The sequence below is a fragment of the Bombus flavifrons genome, chromosome 3 (genome assembly GCF_040668555.2).
Source record: "Bombus flavifrons isolate JBK064 chromosome 3, iyBomFlav1_principal, whole genome shotgun sequence".
In the NCBI taxonomy this organism is placed as follows: Eukaryota; Metazoa; Arthropoda; class Insecta; order Hymenoptera; family Apidae; genus Bombus; species Bombus flavifrons.
In genome coordinates, this window is record NC_138444.1 from 1,518,837 (window position 1) to 1,544,083 (window position 25,247).

Here is a 25,247-nt window from a genome sequence, read left to right on the forward strand (position 1 = left end):
CTCAAATTTTTTTAATAAATTCTTTCGAAAGATAAATTTTTCTGATAAATGGAATATACCTATACACATGCGTCGATTTATAGGGAAAATAGAGATTTCCTTATGAAGATGTGTATCTAATAAACATGGCGGCTGCCAAGTGATAACGCGTTTTGCTATGTTAAGTGCTTTCCAATTTTGTGTTTGTTATATGATTCCTTCTAGCAAATAATTTATGAAATAAGACAACCGTTTCTTTCTTTTGAAGAAATACAGCAAAATATTTTATTTGGCGTAGAAATTCAAGCATTTTTCGGAGAAAATCATCGTGCTCGAATTAAAACTTGTACGTATATCAGAATTGAGATAGTTCAATTGAACTAGTTTTTGTGTATTGCAATGATCATTAAATACTTTAGTTTGTAAGTTTAAATTATTTTAATTGATTTTTAAAACGTATGAGAATAAATATAGAGAATTGTTCTTTTGAATTTGTAGGTTCTTAATCATGTCGTTCTCGTTTATTATGTCATAATAAACTTTTATAGTAACTGATTTAGGAACATTACAGTTACATTATATTATTTCTGAATATAAAAATCTTAATTACAAAATTTGTATATTTTATTAGTTTGAGGAGAAAAGTTATTTAGGGTGGAATGTATAATATTGTAAATAAATAACAAATTTATAATCAAATATCTATTGCAATGTTTATCATTGTGTAATTAATTTATTTCTATTAAAGTTGCTTTGCCTGATAATAATATAATCTTTTTTCAGTAGGAAGAAGAGTTTCTGGTACCAAATAAAAATGCCTACACAGACAATAGAAAGCGATGATATTCGAGTGAAAATCGTTTATAATGGGTAATACAAATGATTTATTTGGAATCTTAATTTAATAAGTTAGAGTTAATAAAACAAGTACATTAAATTGTTAGTTAAAATACTAAAGAAAATTTGGGAATATAGATATAGAAAATTTTTTGTTTAAGATAAAGTAGTATGTACATGTTTATGACAATAAATATTAATTTGATATTAATTAATATTATTTTATGATATTATTTTTGCTTAGAATATGGCAATGTTAATTGAAATCATGAACTTATGCGATTATTAGTTTAATGCTATTGAGCTTAATACAAGTAACGTTCAATAATGAAAGAAGTTAGTTTAAATATATATATTTATAATTGACTTATTTTTAACTCAATAAAAATACCACTATTATTGTTATTACTATTTAAATTACTACTTAGCTGATAAAATATTTTGTGTACAATAATGATACATGTGTATTAATACAGTTTTATAGTAATAGTTAGGGTTAGCGTTAGGTACCTTATAATGTATATAGTACTCATGCATTCAGTGTATATGTATATATTTTCGGTATAAAATTATTTTTATATGGATTTATTGTATATGGATATAAAAATATATACAAAGAAATATTGTTCTCTACTTACATAGCTACTTAATAATTTTTGTAATATTACTTTCTTATTTATATTTGAAATTCATTTATTACCTAAGCTTATAATGGACGAATATAAAATGAAATATAAAATATAAATATGAAATATAAAATGAAAACATAAAAATATGTAAGATTATGCATATATAAGCTATATTGATAGAGTAGTAATGTATTAATAAATTAAGTAAATCCTACACATTTTGCTTCCAAATATATGTACAAAATTTAATAAAGTACAATAAAAAGGGCAAAATATAATAAAAAAAAATATAAAATAGGTTATCATGGTAAAACGATTAAAAAATTTAACCAATAACTATTTCAGTTATTTATGATTTTATTTGACCATGTAACTATTTATATGTAAATAATTTTTATACTTATATTATAACTCCTAGTATTCAGTATTTTCCATAAGATTGTTATATGGTTTAGGATAATAATTGTCCTTCAAAATTAAAGATGCATCAAATTATTTAAAATCAAATAATTTTATAAAATCATTTAAGTGTTATTTATTTCTAGATAAGAAAAGAAGATTATTGTTTAAGTCGTGTAGGATTTCGATAAAATAAAATGAACAACTTTAGTCGTCAATAAAAGTAACATATTAAGTTATATACATAAACATAGCCATCAATTTTTGCTAACCTTTTTAAATAATCTGTATTATAATGTTCTTTTATTGATTTTTTTTACATTAATGAAGACTAATATTAAGATTTTAAATTTTGTAAGCTGCATATTGATATACGCGCTCGATTGTATATTATATATAACAAAACAAGAAATTTTATCATTTTATCAGTTTTTAAAGAAAGAGAAAAATTATAATGACTTATGTTTGTATTAGGGAAGTGCAGATTACGTATATCACTCCTGGCATTTCAGTAGACACCTTACGGGAAGAAATGCGTACAATATGTGGATTTGGTGCTGCAGGGCCAGATCAATTTACAATGAAATGGGTTGATGATGAAGGAGATCCATGTAGGATCGCTTCCCAACATGAATTGGATGAAGCATTGCGTCTCTATGAACTAGAAAAGGATACTGAAATAACTATACATGGTAAGTATTTATTATACCGTAATATATATTGAGACAATATGTGTCTTCATAAAATTTTCTTATTATTTGAGAAATTTAGAAATATTAAAAAAGTTCTTTTTACATTTGAATGAAGTATATATATAAATATAGCTCTTTTGAAACAAAAGTATACATTAATTATACAGGTTTATAGATCTATACCATATAATCATGTAGTAAGTTTTTATTTAAAAGAGTTCTCCAAAATACATTATCAAATGTATGAATTAAAACTTTTAAAGCGCAATAAGCAACATTTCAAATTAAGATATAGTTATAATAGCTTTTACCTAAAATAATTTATTTTATATTAATATTAAAATATTGCAAAATTTAAATAACAATACAATTTAATTCAATTACTTACATCCTTATATGTATGTATATGAGTGGCATATAAGTTTGAAAATGCTACATGTGAAAATTTATTTGTGTGCATATTACTACATGTATATTAATATTTATTATAATTTATTTATAATACTAATCTACAAAATTACATATTTTATTGCATAGTATATATATATTATACTATATATATATATTATATGTATTATATATATACTATATTACATGTCACATTTTTCACATTAAATATATATATCGCGTAATTTATATGACAAAATCCGAATAAATATTTAATATGTATAATTGAGTATTTTATATATTTCACGAAACATTATTAGTTTGAGAATCATAGTGTTTTCTAACTGGTTACATACACTTACGTAGTATGTAGCAATAACACGAATGGTGAATCGAGCTTAATTTACTGATGAACTGGATTGAATTTAAACCATTGTTTTCGTTCGCATTTCCTGTAACAACATTTAAACATTTAAAAATTTTCGCATTCTCTGTAAACATTTAAAAATAATTCTTTACATCTTTATAATTAATTAACAGAGAGCATCACATATTTCCTTACGTACTGTAAGTTCATAATTATCCGCATTTAATAATTAGTGCTACATTTAATAATCAGCTTTTATACTAAGTTTAATCTACACAAATAAGTTTTCTAAGTATACAGGATACCCCAGCAATTACAATCGGTAAAGGGGTGATTCAACATAAAAAGACAAGTCATAAATATAGAATAAAATTTATTCATATGACACTTTGTTTTCAAAGAAGTCGATTTTAAAATTTGTTAAGTATACTTAAAATTAGCTAATTCTGGTTTGGATAGGCGGTAACAGTCAATAAAAGATTATTTTACATGCGAAAATGTAGAATCACATTTTTCGCAAAATTCTTAGTACTCAAGAAAATGCGCTCGCGCGCGTGTGTTATGTGAAATTTGAAAATCGATTAGGTACATGCACGTGTACCAGGTCAGTTTCTAACTAAACACGTACAATCTCTATTTTCTTCAAGACAAGACCATGAATGATAAAATTTTATTCTATATTTTTGACTTATTTTAGCATGCAGAATAACCTCTTGTTGATTAGTCGGTAATTAGTCAAGTTACGTATATATATTAAAAAAATGTTCAACTTCGATTTTCTCAAAAACGGAGAGCCGTGTGAAAAGATGTTATTCTGTACTTGTATTTTCAATTTATTTTTTCACGTAGAACCATCCCTTTGCCGATTGTATCACGGTTGCTGGAACAACCAGTATACAAAAAATACATAATTCAAAATGTCAATAGAAACCAACAAAAAGCCATTTTCCGTTAAAACGCTAGAAAATAGAGCGCTTATTAGAAGGATGCAATAAATTGATAAAAGTGCTAATCAGAAGACGCAATGGAAGAGTGAAAAGTGAACGCAGTGAAAGAATAATAAGACGAGGAGAGCACTACACAAAAAGAAGAAACCATAATAAGCGAAGAATATTGAGGACGAGGAAGAGTTGAAAACAGATGGGGGGGGGAAGGGTCGGGTAGTTTGTTGAAGAGGAATCAGTCCTGTTTTCCAGAGTATGCCTTTATTCTAGCGTTTGCGCATTTCGTGGAGTAAAGCGCGTCGGGCGGCGGCAGTAGTTAACGAATCCCGCGACAGCAGTCGATATTCTTACGCGGACCGATTAGCTAGGAAGTTTTCTCACGCAAGTACGTTTGAACACTCAATTCATACGCATTCAGACATTAGAAGATAATTTATAATTTGCCCAAAAAGACACGTAAAGAAAACAAAACCACGAAACAAACTAAAAATACGAAGTAAAGAAAGCGAAAACTTCGAATTGAGGCAAAAGAGAGAAAGATAGTATTATACGTTGATTAGCCTGAAACGTGGAACGATAACAGAGCACTCCTCTCAGTTCGCGGTGGAAGATTTCAATGGTCGCCAATTCATGTCGAGAGCTGGTGACATCACAGCTTTAACAATCGCTGTCGAAGAGGTAGCAAAAGTGGCGATAAACCAGCATCGATCGCGCTGACTCGTCGCATTCTCAGCCGGGTTCTCCTGCAAGAGGTCGGGCTACGGGTAAAAGACGAGGACAGTGATCATCGGAGGAGCAAGAAGGAGAGAGACAATCCGGGCAAAGATATCCAGTTGAAACGAGACAGAGATAGAGAAAGAGCGTGCGCACTTACCTCTAGGAAGGAAAGTAGGGAAAATTTGGGGTGGGAGTTAGAGGGTAGTAGCGAGCAAAAGACGGGAGCCAGTGGTGTATTACTGCTGGACGATATTAGACAGCCAGGATAGACGAAACAAAAATACTTCAAGATAAATACTACTAAATTAAAATGGCGTGGGGCTATTGGAGCGCAACGTCGGTTAGCGATCGGGGTAGGTCGCCGCGTCGCGAGAAAGATAAACAACAGCATCAAACATTGCATCAGCACCAGCAACAACAGTATCACCAAGCTGAGACGGGAATTTCACAGGGAATGTACGGTGTGCAGCAAGTGCAAGGTGAGATCGCTGGCTCTTCCTCTGGCGTGCCTACAGGGCCTGGTGTCGCAGTGGAGGAACCACCCTGCAGTATGATGATACAGGGTGGTTCCTTCTATTCTTACTCCGCGGCTACAGCGGCTGCGGCTGCAGCTGCTGTTGGGCGAAGGATTCCTGGCGTCGAAGGAGGACCCTCCACCTCGTCCACTGCTATCCAAGTCCTGCCACGAGATCGACCAATCAAATCGAGCACCAGTACCTACCCGCCGTCGCCCAGTAGCGACTCAGCGGAATACGAACAGCCTATTGCCGGTTTGAGAACAGAATGTTCACCTCATAACAGTCCTCGTGACGATATATTCGCGCAGCCTGGAACCTCCTCGTCTAGGATTAAGTTACTCTGCGATAAAGGCATCGATGATACTTCTGAGGTTGATATCGATGAGGTTACTGCAACAGAGATGATGTACGCGACCGCTAATCGAGGTATAGGGACTAGTACATGTCGTGTTCACGGACCGTGTAATCCTCAGCCGGATTCTGCACCGACTATGCCATCTTTGATCGATGATACAAGCGGATCTTCGCAGTTTTGGTTCAACGACATTACCTGGGGTAGGTTTTCACCTGGCTCCGCGCTAAAGGCAATTCAATCTTTAAAAAGGCCGATTATTTGTTGCTACGAAGCACGATAATAGAATACTCTGTTCTAATTACTTACTGGAAGTTATTGTTTTCCTAGTTTTCTTTTTCTTTCTCTCTCTTTTCCTGGTTTTATAGATAGTTTCAGATTGCACGATATATAGGTATTGATTTAGACGAGCAGCTGGTTTTTAGTGGTAAGAATGGAGCAATGAGTCGACTACAGAAGGAAGCCGATCGATGTCGATCGAGAGAAATCTAGTGTCTTTTTTTTACTTGAGACGCTTACGTATCCGCTTATTTTATCTATTCTAGCTTGCATTTTTCACTGTCTCTGTGCATACAAATAAATTGTATTATGTTTGTTGTTCCAGTTTAAGATATTTAACATATGACATGCTTCCGCATTCGAAAATTAATTAATTAATATTATTTTTAATGTTTTGTTAATATTTATGAATTTTATTGAAAGTAAGTTTTATTTGAGAATACAAGTTTATTGATCTCGATTTGTTAAAGAGAAATCGAACATTTTTATTAAGGTATGAATATTTGAAAACAAGTTATAGTTATGATTATTAATATGTAAGAAGTTCCTTTTAATTTAACGATTGTTTATTAATTTCGTTTCTTTTTGGATAGAATTAGTATAAAATAGTTCTACAGTTAATTATTTTAATTCTTCAGAATCTAGAGAATTTATGAAAAGGAATTTGTGGATTATTAATTAATCAATTCATAATGAACAAAAAATAACAAAATCTCTTTTTCCGATATTAGTTCATGCGTTGGCTAGAACTGTATTATAGACTATACGATATTGCCCTCCATCTAGACTAAAGGTAATATTGAAGATCATCTTCGGCTCTACATGCGGTGCAATTCTCATGTATCCATACATTACATTTTATGCACTGTACAGAATCTTCACTTAAGTGGCTTACACTATATTTCTCATGATACTTTCATTATTATATCTTTTAGGTTTATTTGCTTTTTGGTTTTATTATTCGTCAATTTTTATTTTTTAATTTTCGCTATCAAAAGATGAAACAGCAGTTTATGAACATTGAGGTTTAGATTATGATCTTTTACACACTAATTTTTTCTACTAATGTTGCGACCCAGGACGTACAAACATAATCTGCTTACAAGTAAATACATAGACGAAAATATTCGATAACAATTTCCGAAAGATAATATAAATAGATACTGCTAATATATTTTTTTAAAACACTATACATAATACACTTTTCAGAATCGCTGAAAATAAGATTGCGATGCTTAAAGATACAAGAAACTTAATAATTCAATCCAATGTGCTTGCTCTGTAATTTTCTATTGAGAAACTTTTGAATATGATGAAAAATACTTGGCAAGCGACTGGAACTTTTTAAATTCGTTATGGAGATAAGCATGTATACGGTTTTTGTATAAATTTTCTGTGTTTATGCTGGATCACGTCATCGCGAATATGTTAAATTAAATCTTATCAACGTTATTCATATTTTTAGTTAATATCATAATGTATTGAAATTTTCCATTTTACATTAAAAGCAAGTGAACTCAACTTCGCAAAATTCTAGAAATCTTTAATATATCAAAAAATAGTATAGGTCTTCTATAATATATATAGGGTACTATAATTATCTTAGATTTCTAAATATATAAATTAATTACTTTTATTGGTAGAAAAATTGTATCAGGGTAAAGTTAGTTGGTTTACAGTGATCAATATTGTGATTTATGATTTTCATCTTCCAAGGTCATTTCTTTTTTCAAGTTTTGAAGGACAGCGGCATTTTTTAAAAGTGGGATTTGATATTTTCAAATATCAATCGATATTTTCTAAATTTAATTTTAACTTCATGAATTTAACAATTAAAATTAAAATATCTTGAAGTTAAAATGCTTCAATAACTTTTTATACATCTAATTTCATATTTTCTAATCTCACTTGAGAAAGGTATTGTTATCCTTCAAAACTCGAATCGGAACTTTGATCCGGCATAATTTTTTCTATTAATAAAAATAAATAATTGTAAGATATTTAGAAATCTAAGATAAATGAAACATCCCCTATGTAATATCTTTTTCTTTCAAATTAGTGTACTTCTGGCACACTACTACAAGTTACAATTGACTACTCAGAATATTTTCTTACCTTTGTTTTCAAAAGACTAAGGCAAGAAAGATGTAAAATATATGTACATATGTATATGAAAGTTACACATTTTTGTAGGATGCTAAAGGGTATTATATTAGGAGAAAAACTATGAAGAAGCTCACTTAAGGAAACGAAGATGATTTTAGTATTGTATTCACTTCCAAAAAATTTTTATCTTTTGAATTTATATGATATATAAAATTTCTTTTTTATCTTTTATTTGTTGCTATCTTTTGTAACACAAATTTGAAAGATCTGTTTTCAATCTTCTTTGTTCATAGAGAAGATTTAGAATACTTCAGCTGAATAAAAATGATGCTTGATTTTCTATATTTTTCTAACTAAAAGTCAATGAAATTGAAATAAAAAACTTTTTCAGGTTGTAGCTTTTTTTGGATATTTACAATTAATATCTCAATTTTTTTGCAGCTTTACTCCATTAATTGGGAAATAAATGTCTGTTCGATGTATATATATATATATATATATATATATATATATATATATATATACTAATAAAAAATTGTTTTTCTTTTTTTTTTAACATATAGAACATATGTATTATATATTTTAAAGAGTCGATAGAAAAGTAACTGAGAAGAATGCTCTACAGTGAAATATACGGATTTTTTAATTTATGAAAGAAAAACAAAAGTATGTTGTTCAAAGTAATTAGATTTTAATCTTTTATAAAAAAGCAAAAGGACGTGTATTTTAAATAAATAAAAATTGTTTTATTGATTTACAAACTATGTGGTATTTCATGAGTACTTTATACAAATATTTCATAAAAGTGTTTTGAATAAAAAGTATTGTAATTAATTGCTATTGTTTTAGTTTTCATTTATATGATTTGTAAAAAATAAATTGTTAAAAAATTTTATGATATACTGATAGATAATGAATTTCGTTTGTATCATTGTTTATTAATTTTATTGATTAATCTTTTTATCGTTTTGAGCCATCGTTTGGTGTAAGTATAAGAGTACTTCAAACTAATCTAGATGTAGTATTAAATCTGGATCTAATATTGAAATAATTGAATCGCTCAAATAATTTACAATTTTTAAATTGTTTAAATAGTTTCAAATTACTTACTAAGACAGCTAAATGACTTGAATAATATTAAGATGTTACGATGTTCTATTTAGTTCTTTATTAAAAATTTAAATTTTGTCAACAAACATTTTATAATCATTATTTACCAGGATATTTCATGCCAAATTAAATATGCGCACAATATATGCGCACTAAACACTTGACAATTGTCACTAGATATTTTCTCTTACATTACGATATGCTCTTAAATTACCAATTACTGACCTTTCTTTCATATTACCCTTTATTTCGACATGAAAATTGGAACAGCATATAAAGATTTCCTTTAATTCCTATAATAGTAGCTTCACAGTTCGATAGTTTCGAGCGATCGATTAACGCGCTCGAGACATAACGGCGGACATTGAAAACAACGGTTGCAACTACGCTAGCGAGGTCTACGGCGATAAAAGCGATAACAACGATCGCATCAATCGAATTTAATGTTATCCGTTATCGGGCCGCGTTTTATGATCAGGTTCTGGAATGAAAGTAACAGTAGGAGATATACTTTGTGTGGCAGGCGACGAGTTTCCAGATCTAATATAGATCGTTATCTTTGTTACACGATTTGGAAGTAGTGTTGGAACACGTTGCGTATATTATCCTAACATCGGCATCTTTACTTTGTCCATGTTGTTTTAAACGGAGCTAAACAGAAATATAGATATAACGTTATGACGACGTTATGCGTTATGCACGATCTACGTTAGTATTTCTATTTATTGTTATATATGATATATCAAAATGTGTTGAACGTGGTTCAAGTTATTTTTTATGCTTTTATTTAAGTGGATTGTTCGTTAGCTATGAAGAGCAGCTTTATAATTTTCTGACTATATATATAGTCATGCGTATATATAGTCACCTCCATAAGTCACTAGACAGTTGCTAACTTTGAATATACGTAATATTTGTTCTGTATGAAGACTACAGACAAAGAATTCGATAAGTTACATTTTCCACGTATCGCAGAATATTTTTAAAATTTACTATGTTCTTAATATCACTCTCATATTAGTAAAATTGTTATTTCATTTCAATAATTAAAAATATTAGATCTAAAATATTAAAATACTCTATGGCTTAACAGTTGCACTTTTGGCTTCTACAAAACTTCGTTCGTACACACATACATTTCATAATGTATAATTCTCATATATTTGGACGTAACAGGTCTTTTCCATTTTTAGCTATTTTATATTAAAATATTTCGTACAGTGTCATTACAATAAAAAATCAATAAAAATATAAATATATGCATATCGTATTTTTATGTAGTCTTCATACATATACTTTCTATTATATTATTTGGAATTGGTTGAGAAGTTCATAGGGTTTTCAAAATTGGACAGTTTAAATATGATAATGTTAGGCCGCGTGTATTAATGAAAAATAATTTTCAATGGTTTTATTTACTAGATATATTCCAATTTGCAAACATTATGATAAGAAATATTAGGAAACCACTTCAAAACAAATAAATGACAAAATGTCGCTACAAAAAAATAGTGTATACAATTAGCTAATAAAATATTAATTCTATAGAAGTACATTACAGAAGTTTCGATTACCATTTACTAAGATAATGTTATTGACCTTCTTCATTGTTGCAACTATAGAAAAAGTATATATACTATGTAATGTCCCCTACGTATAAGAAAACTTGTATAAAAATAATTTTTTTTATATATTCACACAAAATATTTAATTATTTTATGTTAATTCAAATTGCATCATTACATACATACATATGTATGTTTAGCCTTCTAAGATAAAATTTTTCTTTAGATTTTAGGAATAATTCATTTCTGCAATTATTAACAATAGAAACATATCTTTTCTGATGATTCTGTAAGGGAGACATAATGCACTAAAATTTACCGAAAATAAATTTCTAATTTTTTTAATTTTTATAATTTTTAAAATCCAATATTGCATATATGAAATATTGAGTATGAACGGGTTAAATTGATCACAAGTCAAGCATGTTTATATTTCGATATATACTTGATTTATTTCACGTCTCACCTATAATGAAAAATTTCGCAATTGTGAATATGAATCGCTAGAAGTTGAATGTGTTGGATACTCAAATCTGTTTTAATTTCATTATATTATTATAGTAAATATTTTATCTCAAAGACTTCTTGATTTTATCAATTTTTTCCAATTACTTTGTTTACTTGCTTCGGCAATACGTGTACTAACATTGAAATGAATGCATTGCATTTGATCCCTGTAATATAAAATTTCTTAGCATGAAGCAAAATTTCCTGACGTGATAGATGTCTTCTATCTATTAATGTAATTAACGTTAAATTATTATTTAAGATTTCTATAATAAATAGCATGTTATTTACATGTTTACAAAATCTAATATAATTACTACTTCTACTCCATTAATACAATTAATTTTTATTTATTATTTAAGGTTTCTATAGCATATTATTTATATTTTTAGAAAATTCAATTTTTAATGTACTGCTGTTTTTCTTATTTTTGAATGTGTTATGCCGTTTGGACTACCTCCATAGAAGAGAAAATCTTTTTCCGAAACTAAAGTAGAAATCTTTCTTCTTGTAGATCAAACAAAAGTGGCAAAGAAAGTCACGTTAACCGTTGTAAATGTACGTAAACCAAAAGCGTATTAATTTAAACAAAAAGCTAGTAATGAATTAGTTATTGAAAAGAGTAGATCCCGGACTAATTATCATAGTGATGCCTGTTTTGCATGACTGAATATTCATAAGATATTCTTTTCGTGCCTTACAGCTGGATTTTTGATCGTTCTGAGTGCACTACAATAAATTAGAGACTCTATATATTATACTATACATAACAAGTTGGTCATGTTCAATTTATTATATATTTATTGTGTATTTCTAGGATATTCAAGGTAAAATTTCTAGTTCAACCATACTGTTCTCTTCAGATCTGTTTCAATTTTATGTTTATTCTCGTAATCATAAAAGTCTACAAATAATAAGTAACACGAATCATATAAATTCCATAATATTTGTAAAACATTAATCTCTTTTTGCAAGGGTCATTATGAGCTGAAGAATACGCGAGAAGAACAGTAAGGTCAAATAAAATTTTTATTTAAAAAAATACATAGTTGTCTTTTTTGATGTTCATATTCCTATCTCAAACTTAGTCTGTGTTATTTTAATTAACAGAATGAAAACGTAGTACATGATATGAGAGTGAAAAATTATTTATTTTTGTTACAGTTTTTCCTAATGTGCCGCCTGCGCCAGGAATGCCCTGTCAGGGAGAAGACAGTGAGTTTTCACCACCAAAGAAACAAATTTCTAACCTATTAACACACAGTATTTTACGATTCAACGATTTTTCAATAATACTAGCCAGCGAGTTGTTCAATTAACAATAAGTTTAAGATTTTGTTGTAAAGGAATATGAGTAGTCTGGCTATATCAACCATTGATAACGTTGAGGAGAATCGTTCTTTTCTTCCGTCGACGCTTGTTCTTTTCGAATGTTATATTGCTACATTTAAAATCAAGCAGATCTGTTTTAGTTTTCATGAAACATGGATAATCTTAGCGCGCTTATTTTTAGTTTCATCACTTACATGAATTTATATGTACACCTGATTCTTTATTTATACGATAGAGATTAACAGACTTTTTGGTTTTGCCAAATTAATTGCGATTCTGCAAAAACTTTTTGCCAATTTGTTACTCATGTAGAAAATTAATAGAAAAATGAATTCCAAACTAATGTTTAAAAATGTATAAGTATCTGAGTGTTAATATAAAATTATCGAAAATGAAATTTTACATATGTGTTGAATCTTTTGAATCTTTGGATCATGTGATGCTAAATATCGTATAGATCAAAGATCAGGTGTAACATATATATTAACTCACTAAGGACCAAGCCATAGTTTATCGTAATGTTATAAATAAATAAAAAATGAATAAATGAAACAGCGAGCGAAATATTAAACGGAATTGGAATTCCCATTCATAGCCATAATATTAGAAAACAGAATTTGATGATGTACATAAAAATATAAAATGTTGGGTTAACGTAACGTTGGACTTCAATATGTTAACATGTTAACAAAATCCGAACAGAAGATTCTAGTTACGATTAATATATTTCTACTGCGTTTGTTAATATTTCCAATTTCAAATATCGCGCGCTTAAATATCAAGATGACCTTATCGTGTTTACAAGTTTTATACACGATTGTTTTGCCTTTACAAGAATAGTTGGATAGTTTTGACTATCGGGGAATATGGAGGGACTTCAGCCAATCGCAGTTTTACTGCAAATCTTTCAATGCGGTATTCCAACGGGAATATACTTTAAATGCAATTATATTGTAACTTTATACTATAACTTTAAATGAAATTCGTGTTATATTGCCATAATTAAGGAGAAACTAACGTTAAAAGCATTCGAATCTCTACGATAGCGCATGTAATATCGTTGACACGTGCCTACACATGCCTATTTTGTCCAATTAGTATTTCGGATGAAGTAATAAGAGAAACTGAAATTAAAAAAGAGAACAAAATCAGGACAAATATTGAAGATCAATTCTCTGGTTCATTCGTGATATTTATGTTTTTTCATTTTCCAAAGGAAGCATCTACAGACGCGGCGCTCGTAGATGGAGGAAGCTGTACCGAGTGAATGGTCATATATTTCAGGCGAAACGTTTCAATCGGGTAAGCATCATTTCATTCAACTTACTGCTCCACTGTTACCCCCCCCCCTTTTTAGCTCATTATTATGTTTTCATTTTCCACACATCATTCACGCACAATTATACTGTGTCACAAGTTTGCAGTGCATCATCATTCAGATCACACAGATGGATAAAATTATAATTTCTGCTCAGAGGAACTTGCTGGCTAGTGAATGTTGAATATCAAATGCTATATTTAATCGTTGATTATAGTAATGATTTGCCCATTGAATACCTAAGACTGAGAATAATGTTTCTATTATTTAAATAACGTCTCGTCGTTCCCAGAGATGAATGGTTCATGTGTAATGTTTAGTGTGTAAAAGTAAGAATGTGATAGTACTATTTGATAGAAGTTAAATAACTTCAATAACTTTATATTAGATAACAAGTTTATTGATTTATTATAAGTAAAAAGTTTTGCAATTGCAAAAGGAATAAGTAATTTCTATATGAGTAAAATAGAACTTTTGTAGGCAATGATTAAGAAAATTGAATGTATGAATGATGGTGTTCTTAGAGTTTTTGATGGAAATTTGATGGTACTGAATTTTCTATATACATATTGTAACAAAGGACAATTTGGAAATATTATAATATTAATGTTGATTAGATGCAACAATTTTTAGTATCTGGCTTTTTGTTTAAAAGTTAAGGTTTTAATAAGAACGGTAAAGTTCTTGTTAATAGATTAGTATTTAATACTTTTTAAAAAACTGGAATTATTCTTAAACCAAAAATATATTTTTATTGTATTCTTATTATTTAGGAAAGGATTAATACATAATATTGCGAATATAGAAGTGACCCAAATATAATATTTTTATTCCTTAAACAAGAAGTCCTAAGCAATAATTTGACCTTCCAATTAAGTTAGCTTGCCTTCTTATTCTCAAGATTTCATACGATACTCGAGTTATATTCAAAATGTGAAAACAGTGACTTTCGCAAATAATTTCTTGTCTAACTTTCGTAGCGAGCGTTTTGCGCGTTCTGCCAGGATCGGATTTGGGGGCTAGGTCGGCAGGGGTTCAAATGTATTCAGTGCAAGCTACTAGTGCACAAGAAATGTCACAAGGTGGTGCGCAAACCATGCCTGAGTGTTCAACAGCAACAACAACAGCAGATGCCAAGCACCGAATCGCAGACGATCGACAGAAACGGCGATCAACAACAGCTTGATTCTGTTCAATGCAGCCCAGTAGCTCATCTAGAGGATGAGATACCAGAGTCACCAATTATTGAGGAGCATTCACGCAATCGTAAGCATATTTGAATATTTATATGCAAATTTTAAGAAGAAAATTAATTTTATCTTCCTTTCGTTAGGAATCGTAATACAGTATTACAAAAAGGAGACTATCGACAATTTGAAATATATCAGGTTTTAATTGATAATTTTATAAATATATAAAAATTTTGCAAATAATTTTGCAAAAAATTTATTTATGTGTTAATATACAAGATAATCATAAAAAAACAAGTTATGAACTTTGTATGATTTTATTAGTTGTAAGCTATGATTATTTGTTTGGAAATTCAAAAGGGCGCATCTGAAAGATTTATTATTTGAAAGTATATAAGAATTTGATATTGATGCTACATAAATTATTAAAAATGTAATAATAGAATATTGTTGAACAATACAAGTAGAATTTTTTGTTGAGAACAATCTTTTATTGATTAAACTGTATTAAACAACATAATATATTATATGTTTAAAGATTTTTAACAAAATATTAAAATAAGCAATCTATATTAAATCAATACTTTAGTATTTCTTCATAAAAACAGATGAACGTTTACCTATTATTCAAAAGATATTATAAAATAAGATTAGACTTATTTATACACCTGATTACTTATTGAATTAAATATATTTTTAGGAACTGGAAGTGAAGAAAGGGAGGAATTGCCGTTGGATACATTAAATGATGCTGATAATTCAAATGATATGCAGAGGCAATACTCGTTAAATGATTTCGAACTGATTAGGGTAATCGGTCGTGGTTCCTATGCGAAAGTTTTGATGGTTGAATTAAAGCGTACAAAGAGGATTTATGCGATGAAAGTAATTAAGAAGGCCTTAGTAACTGATGACGAGGACATCGATTGGGTGCAAACAGAAAAGCACGTGTTCGAAACCGCCTCGAATCATCCTTTCCTTGTGGGACTTCACTCATGCTTTCAGACACCCTCTCGTCTGTTCTTCGTGATCGAGTTTGTACGCGGTGGTGATCTGATGTTCCATATGCAACGACAACGCCGTCTTCCGGAAGAACATGCCCGATTTTATGCAGCTGAAATTAGTCTCGCTTTGAACTTTTTGCACGAAAAAGGTAAAAGAAATGCTCTTTGTTATTTCCAGAAAGAACTAGGGCTAATTTCCCTTTAAAAATGAAATAATGCAAAAAGCAAAATAATTAAATTGGGGAGTTTTTATTTAAAAGAATTTTCAAAATATTGCATAGAATGCACATAAGTACAATAATAAATAAAATACCGAAAGTGAAGTATTGGTTATAAAGTTTAGTAGGTTAAACAAATCTCTATCTAGGTTCCATTTCTTTAGTTATTAGTAAATAGTTATTAATAAAAATAGGAAATAGGAGTCATATAAACATAAGCCTATAAACTTTTTATTATTCTTAGTTACAGAACATATTGGTATAGTTTTTATAGGAAGAGATTAAATATTCTATATATAATTACATTAATATTAATGCTTAAATTTTGAATATTTAAAATGATGGCAACATTTTATCATTTAATCATGTTTGTTACAATTCACTGAAATATTCTTTGTTAAATTTTGTATATTCCATTGAATTTTTTTATTATGTTTCTTTGATACTATATCAAATCATCTCCAAAATTACATTTATTTAATTAATTTTTGATGTACAAAAACAATAAAAAATTGAAAACGGTAAAGTATTAATTATATGAGGAATATTTACATAATTTTAGATTTAAATTTTCTAGAATAAATCCATTGTTAACACAATTTTTCAATAATCGGATGATACATGAATATATTCAATGTACGAGATGTATGTACAATGTACAATGTATTTGTATTGATTGTAATGTATGATTTCTTTGTGCAGGTATCATATATAGAGATTTAAAGTTAGACAACGTACTACTTGATCACGAAGGGCACGTGAAATTAACTGATTATGGAATGTGCAAGGAAGGCGTTAGAGAGGGTGATACAACCGCTACGTTCTGTGGCACTCCGAATTATATAGCGCCTGAAATATTGCGGGGTGAAGATTACAGTTTCTCTGTAGATTGGTGGGCACTTGGTGTACTTCTGTATGAAATGCTTGCAGGTCGCAGCCCATTTGATATTGCAGGCGCGTCAGAAAATCCAGACCAAAATACCGAAGATTACCTATTCCAAGTTATTTTGCAGAAAACAATTCGTATACCAAGATCGTTATCGGTCAAAGCAGCATCCGTGCTTAAAGGTTTCCTTTGCAAAGATCCAAACGAAAGATTAGGTTGTGGTAAAAGGCCAACTGCTTTTCTTGATATTGTTGCTCATCCCTTCTTCAAAGCAATAGATTGGGAAATGGTAATTCTAATAATATAAAAGGAAATATAAAAGAATTAGGAAATATATTAGAATGTTAAAGCATAGAGTATATATATAAAGATATAGCGAGGCTGTAAAAATTGAGAAAAGCTAATTGTAAAATTTCAAACTTTTTTTTTTATGAATCTCTATTGATCCAGAGACGTAGAATAATGCCATAATGGTTGTAATAAGTCATTTTCAAATGCCTTGTGTATGATATTAATCATGCAAGAAATGTATTTTGTATATTAAATATAATTAATAAATTTTCAGTTGGAGCAGAAACAAGTAACACCACCTTATAAACCAAGATTAGATTCTGATCGTGACCTAGCAAACTTCCCACCAGAATTTACAGATGAACCAGTTCATTTAACACCGGATGATCCGTAAGTTTTGTTAAAAAGAATTTACTAATTTATCTTTATGTTTTAAACTAAGAATAAAATTTTAAGTAGTTGTCTTTAATATTAAGTTTCCTAACTCAGAATAAGCTTATATATATAGGTTATATATATATATGTCGGAGATGAAAGGACATCGGAGCCTTCCCTTTGGAACTTCGGGAAAATCCCTTAATACCGTAATCTAGATCCTATCATAGGCGTAATTAAACAATTGTGGTCATTCGATCCAATTGTATTTGTTCGAGATTTATGATAGTGAGCTTGGGCTCGAGGCGACAGCCAGTCGCTGAACGTAGCCACGGTCACGGGATGAACGCTTTTTCTGGCAGAGGCATGGAGTAATTCTATAGCTCTCCTTAAAAAGGAAATAGTCGTAACACTTGACAGTAAACATTCCAACGGTCTGTGCCCCGTAGCTGGCCACTTGCAGACCCTATTCTTCAAGTAAGATGATTGCCAGATGTCGATGCGTTTCCGCAGTACACGTGCAGCTGTCCCTCGAGGGCAGCTAGCATCTTTTTCTAACCACCAACGTGGAAATTGACCAATTAACAGCAACGTCAATTTCCCTCACTTTCTGAACGAAGGCTATCCTCGACGAATCCAATGATCTCGTCCTTAGATACACCCCATCATAGTTTTCCTCTGTGGCATTATCGGGACGGAAATTCATTCTTTCTTGCGATCTCATCGACGAAAAGAGTAACGCCTTACGACCCGTGAATATTACGCGTTTTATTAACAAAGAGTCCGACTTAGATTTTGTGAGCACGTACATCTATCATCCCATTGACCGCGGATTCCTTGTTGAACCTAGGATCATTGTCATTAGTTTCTCGAGTATCTAATTACCACGGTTACTTGTCCAATTCTATAATAATCATATTTGCACTAGTCAATGTCTTCTCTATTGCATAACGACAATGTGTAATCCAAATGAAGATTCGTTTCACGCCCCTAACCCTAATTCTAATGTAGCTCCGACATATATATATTAATAAGCTAATTTTTAATTTTCTGTAACAATTTAGGAAGTTGTGTGATCCCGTGTTTCAACTAACTCTGTCTATATGACTAGAATAAATAATATAGAATAACATTTGAAAAAATAGTGATTTATGACAATATATGGTTCAATGTTCAAAGAAAAGACAATATATGGTTCAAAGAAAAATTATTGAAAATTTTAATTTAATTCAGTTCAAGTAAATTAAAATATTAGTTTCTGAGGAAATTGTGTCAATAATTTGAATGCCATTTTAAATAAATCAATTTGAAGTTTTTGTATTTTTATACAATAGACAACGATATGTCTTTTAAGCTTTTATACTTGTATTAACTTTACATATTTTTTCTTTAAACATATATTTATAAACTAGAATACGCTTTCTTAATAAGATAAATACATATATTGATAATAATAAATAATAAATAAATAAATATTTTGCAGGAGAGTGATCGACAAGATCGATCAAAGCGAATTCGAAGGCTTTGAGTATGTGAACCCATTACTTATGTCTTTAGAAGACTGCGTGTGACAAGAACCGCTTGTTATTGTGCCACGTCATACTCAAAATCAGCAACAATTACAGTCATGTTACATGTACGAATTACAAGACAAACTTGCGAAGCTTCGAATCGATCCCCTATTGAACATCGGCTCAAGAAATCGAGGTTATCATAACAATGTTTTTTTAATGACATACTCCGAAGAGAATGAGAACGACAATAATTATAACGAATATCGGTTATCACCACCTTTTCCATTCCGGTACGAAAATCCGATATGCTCCAGTTCTCTAAGTATCACAGATGTTACGTACGGCTTTAGCAATAACAATGAGATCATTAGTAATTACGATGAACACAATTACGATGATGAGGAAGATGAAAGTCCGAAGAAAGGGCTCTTGAAGCAAATGTTTTGCCTTCCATTAAATTAAGCTACATAAGGCTTATTTAATATTACGAGATTGCCTCTAATTAATAGCTAATATAAATTTTGTAGATTGCAAGAGATTTGAGACCTGTAACGAAGTTAAAGTTTACAGAATCCTTGTATTAAGTATTGGAAGAAAAAAGTATTTAATTTGCGTCACATATATATGATCGTGTTGAACTCTTCTTTCACATGGTGCTGCAATTTAAGCGTTATTAATGGGTATTATTTTCAGCTATTTTTAGAAGAAAAATTAATTAAAATGGAAAATGTACCTGACTGCTTCGATTAATCTCGTAGGTAATATGTCATTCCGTTGCGCAGTCGTTCTATTAATATTTACGAGCATTGTACGATCTATTATATCGCTTGCATGAACGTATTCACTAAAAACAATAGCAACAAAATATTTCTAACGAACTAATATCTATTTAAGAAAAAAATATTGTATATTATAGATTAATTACGTTTGAGAAAAAAAATATAGCGAACGTAAGTATAAAATTTCTAAAAAAAAAAACTAATTTTTGTTTTCTACATTTTTCTTTTTCTTTATATTTAATGTTATAATACATTAGTGAAACACTTCTAAAAGGAAATTGTTGATCACAATATATTAAAGCAAGAAGGAAGAAATAATCTTAATCACATCACAATTTATAGTATTACATATACAATTTTGCAAATATTTTTGTTTGCGTTCCAAGGATGTGAAAGTTATATAGTAAATAATTTTGGTATTAAACTTTCATTTATAAGTAATATTATATTAATTTTTATCGATGCATTTTGTTCAATACTTTCTTTTGTTATAACATAGTAGAAATAAGAAGTTAAAATTGCACAAAATGATAAGGATTGCTTTTGTATTCTAAATGAACTAATTTCCAGTTTCTATTACTATTTTTATATCTCTAATATAAATTAAATATCATCATTTTTGTAAGCTAACGATATTTATAGGGATATAAAATGAAGGTCTTCCACTGCCATATCTTTTTGTATCCATTGCAAACCTTAAATCACCCTATGCGCGATTAAGAACGCAAAAAAATTTATCTCGATGTTATTTTGTTAATACCTTTTGTTATAGTAAAATCTAACAAACAAGATTACGAGTAGGATCTAAATTAATTTCTGATGAATAAACATAATACAACCTAAATTTTGTGCAATTTTATATTACTACTTTACGTTTAAACAAGATGTTAATCATTTTACATTGATCGATTTTAAGCTATTTTTTTATTGTTACATTGTACCAAAATTGTTTACTACTGACGGTTATTCACTCCTGTGATGATTATAAATATAAAAAGACCTTAGAAAGTCTTGGAAAAATAGAGAATTATGAAGATTCGACATAAAAATTAAGATAATCCGAAAGGAATTTAGAATAAGGACACACACGAAAATGAAATTACCAAAACACTTTATATGGAAGGAGTTTTACAAAAAATTAGTGAATTTTCTTAAATTCACACATGCCGGATATGTATACTATACTATGCAGAGTGAGACATTTTGATTCTTACGAATTTCAATTAAGACCTTTGAATTGAATTAATTGAATCAAAATAAAAGTCTTATGTTGAGCAATACGATCGTTCTTTTTTTTGGAAATATAATATTTATTTTCTTTCATTATCAAAAAAGTCATCACAAATATGTCTGTAAGCTATAAATAATGAAATATTTTTTCTAAATTTGCTTCTTTAATGTATCACATTGAAATTAAAACATTGAAATTTAATACTTTCTTTTCACAATGTTATATTTCATCGTACTTACTGCAAAAGTAATAGTAGTAAATATGTAATAATATATATATATATATAATATTTTTTATAAATATTAATTTAATGCTGTTGCAAATATTGTAATCAGTATTCTCATGGATATCTATTTATTCTATAATTCAAAAATCCAATTTTTTTCTTTATAGTATAGTAACAATTAGAAGCTGAAATAAACAAATTATTTACATAATTGAGAAAAAAAGAAAATATATTATAAATAGATTTTAAACAATAGATAACATAATGGTATACATATGTATATTTTCTTAAAAAAGAATACAATAGTTAGGAAGACACACCTGTAGACTAACTGTTAAAAATTTTAGTTTTGGATTGCAAAAGCTAATTATTTTTAAATTTAATTATGGTCACAAATATGTGTAAAAAGTAGCTTTTATTGTTTTTTCTCTCTAAAAATTATCAGTTAAAAAAATATTACTCCTTGCACGACTTTCATTTTTGTGAATTTGGGCAGGAATGATTTTGAGTATAGTTGAAGTATATTAGTAAAATAATATATTCCAAAATAATTTGTCTTTAACGAATAAGGAAGTATTGTTTTATTTTCTATCATGTATTAGTAGTATTATATTTATAAATAGTTTTTGAATATATGTATAAGTTACTATTATTCTAATATTCAAGTTATTTTCTATCACTTGAATGATCTGACTAATTGGCTGCTATATTTATATTTAATTATAAACATATGATACATGCATTACGCTAATGAATAACAAAGTATTGTTTTAAAAATAAGTATATATTCGTGTTAAAAAGAAACATATCAATGAAAATTTAAAAAATAAAAGCTTCTGAGATATATAATTATAGAATTTACAATATGTCTGCACGTATTCAATAAAGATTGAAATGTATCTTAAGGTTAACATTTTATGTGTTTATATAAAAGATATTAATTAATTTCAATTAATATCAGAGATTACATAAATGACATAAAGAAGATCATAATTATTATTTCATTTACTCTTCATTGTTTGAAGTCATATAATATGCGAATACTATCTTTATAAACAGAAATAAGGTTTAATTAATTAAAAGACATGGTTCTACTACTTGTATTTTAAGTGCCTCGCCCTGTATACTAAATGTATATATATTTATGCATGTACATAATTTAAAAAGATAATTGTACTTTGGTTTATTGTTTGGTTTATATATATATATCACACAATAAATATAGGTATCATTTTAAATATTGTAATTACTTTATAACATATTATTATTGTTGTTCAAATGGATAGCATTATCTTCCATTGTAGCACTGTCGTTGAAACGAAATTGAATCAGTCAATTTTTTTTTGTAATTATTCACAATTAATTTTCTATATTATTTGATAGTGTTTTGTATTACAATGAGATGCTTTTTCGTGTGTCGAAAAATATGTTCCATACGGCAGTTCCAAGAATATAATTAAAAAAAGAGTATATTAAACAAAGATGGCTTCTGCTGCAAGTAAAGACTACGAAGATAAAAAATTATAGAACTACGTTATTTAAATATTCTATTGTTAGCGCTCAAAATGAAAAGAGAATGCTTGTTATCATTTATATATATATACATATACACATGTGTATATATGTATATGAAAGGAATTTTACAGTATATGCCTTGTTGTTCGAAACTCAGTTTTCCATCGTACTGAACTTCAATTCGGGCGAAGGACGAGTTTGTACACTGATGTAATTACTAATGTTAAGTAACAACGTTCGAAAATTATTCGACGATTAATTAAAATATTAATTATATAACCACGAGATCAGAACGGAAATTTTCTGTAGTGCATTTTGTTTTTATAACAAAATGGTAAAAGTAATAATAGTTAATAATGGAAACCAAAATGAAGAAGAGTTTTGTGTAGTCGCTTTGTTTATAACGAGAAAATATAAGCGTAAGAAAAATCAAATGGAAATAAATGGAGGAAAAATTTATTTCTTGAATTATTGTAATGAGTGACTGATAAATTAATTAAAACATTCCATTCATTCTTTTTTATCGATGATATATATAGTAATATTTAGTAATGCTAATGATTTATTGATACCTATATCTCAAATTGTATCAAAATGTTACTATATATATGAAGTTAATAGGAATTTTATAAATTTTAACTTATGTTTTGTAGTCTGACTGTTATCAGTTATCTGATATATACTGTATAAATAAATTTTAATAATAGCATTTTAAACCCTGCGTTGTTGAATTATACTGCTTCAATAATGTCCGAGTTTTTTAACCTTTAAATAAAGGCCTTAAAATCAGATATTTATTTATCTTCGCTCGAAAAGGATATTAACATTACTATTTTCGAAAAGGATTTTATTTATTATTTTATCTATTACCTTTTATAGAGTCGTTATTGATTTTTAATAATATTTTTATTTAGTATTGCTGAAAATAATATTGTGTTAAAACTATATTCATTGTTTCCTTTTTTTTAGTTTAAGACATAGTATTGCAGATTTTATTCATAAAGAACTAATAAGTCTAATATAGGTTCAAATATGGCTAACTACTTCTTCATGGAATGTATTATTGAGTTTGCTTTTCAGAAGATCAACATCCTGAAAGAAAATAATGCTTTGTAATTTTTCTGAAAATCTTAGCAAGTAAAATAAGAAAGTTGCTTATTTAGAATAAAAATGTTATTATATAAAATATGTTTTTTACGCAAATATTTAAATTTAATTTAATTAACATTTAAACATAAATTTTACAGATTACAAAAAATTTATTTTAGATACTAATATTTGTATTCTTTAAATGAAACATTTATATAAAAATATGTAAATAATGTTTATATAATATTTAAATAATGTTCTATTTATTTTATTTTATCATTGCTTAGTCCGTGCCTTTCGGCTTTGGACGAACTTTCGTGTTTTACATCTCTTATGTCTATTTCTCTTCTTATATGTCTACCTCCCCTCTTTTCCACTCTATTCTATTGCACTATCTTACTTATTCTATCTCTAAAAGCTAAAACTAGAAACTACAAATTAGCAACTAATGACTAAAAACTATTGCAACTTTGGTCTTTAGCCTCCTTCTCGTCGTTTCCCTGGTCGTTTGTCCTTCTCTTCTCTATTATTGCTTTCAGTTCTGTTAGACCTTCTCCAGTCTCATTTAGCGTTTTTCCTGTGTCCTTTGGTCCTCCCGTTATTTCACATTCTTCTATTACATATATCAGGTCTTCTTTCCTTCTACATAGTCTGCATCTTTTTCCTCCCTCTTCTTTCCAGTATTCCCTTGCTTTGGTCTCGTTTCCATATCTGAATCTTGTCAGTATTCTTCTGTCCTTCCACTTCATCCTCCCTTCTAAGCACTTTGGTAATTTTTCTTTGGCTATATTTCTGTAGTGTATATTATACTTGGATTCCCTTATCCTTTCCCCACTCTCTTCTGCTTCTTTTTTTCTTCTTTCTTCTATAATTTTTTCTGCTGTAATCCTC

The 25,247-nt window shown here is 28.8% G+C and overlaps 1 protein-coding gene and 1 long non-coding RNA gene across 4 annotated transcripts; one reads left to right on the plus strand and one right to left on the minus strand.

Annotated features, from left to right (window-relative positions):
* Positions 1-104: 104 nt before the first annotated feature.
* On the plus strand, positions 105-19,707 carry aPKC (protein kinase C iota type). Of its 3 annotated transcripts, XM_069132760.1 has the most exons (10): positions 105-325; positions 763-849; positions 2,319-2,536; positions 12,553-12,603; positions 13,937-14,022; positions 15,019-15,304; positions 15,929-16,381; positions 17,153-17,625; positions 17,902-18,017; positions 19,486-19,707. In XM_069132760.1, exons 2-10 carry the CDS (start codon positions 794-796, stop codon positions 19,571-19,573), a joined length of 1,827 nt encoding a protein of 608 aa, XP_068988861.1. In that variant the 5' UTR covers positions 105-325; positions 763-793; the 3' UTR covers positions 19,574-19,707. The 3 variants fall into 3 exon arrangements, with proteins under 3 accessions (XP_068988861.1, XP_068988859.1, XP_068988860.1); XM_069132758.1 differs by lacking the exons at positions 105-325; positions 763-849 and adding an exon at positions 4,140-6,024 and having other exon boundaries at positions 2,396-2,536; XM_069132759.1 differs by lacking the exons at positions 105-325; positions 763-849 and adding an exon at positions 4,218-6,024 and having other exon boundaries at positions 2,405-2,536.
* On the minus strand, positions 3,647-10,094 carry LOC138190169 (uncharacterized). Its single transcript, XR_011176212.1, has 3 exons — positions 9,542-10,094; positions 6,131-6,385; positions 3,647-6,047 (listed from the first exon to the last, which is right to left on the minus strand). It is a non-coding gene; the product is annotated as an uncharacterized LOC138190169 (long non-coding RNA).
* Positions 19,708-25,247: the final 5,540 nt, after the last annotated feature.

Bases quoted from the DNA above. Each gene is read 5' to 3' on its own strand.
- aPKC (XM_069132758.1), top strand. From the start codon at position 5,262: ATGGCGTGGGGCTATTGGAGCGCAACGTCGGTTAGCGATCGGGGTAGG. The intron at 12,604-13,936 runs GTGAGTTTTCAC...CATTTTCCAAAG, and splicing joins GCCCTGTCAGGGAGAAGACA to GAAGCATCTACAGACGCGGC. The intron at 15,305-15,928 runs GTAAGCATATTT...ATATATTTTTAG, and splicing joins TGAGGAGCATTCACGCAATC to GAACTGGAAGTGAAGAAAGG.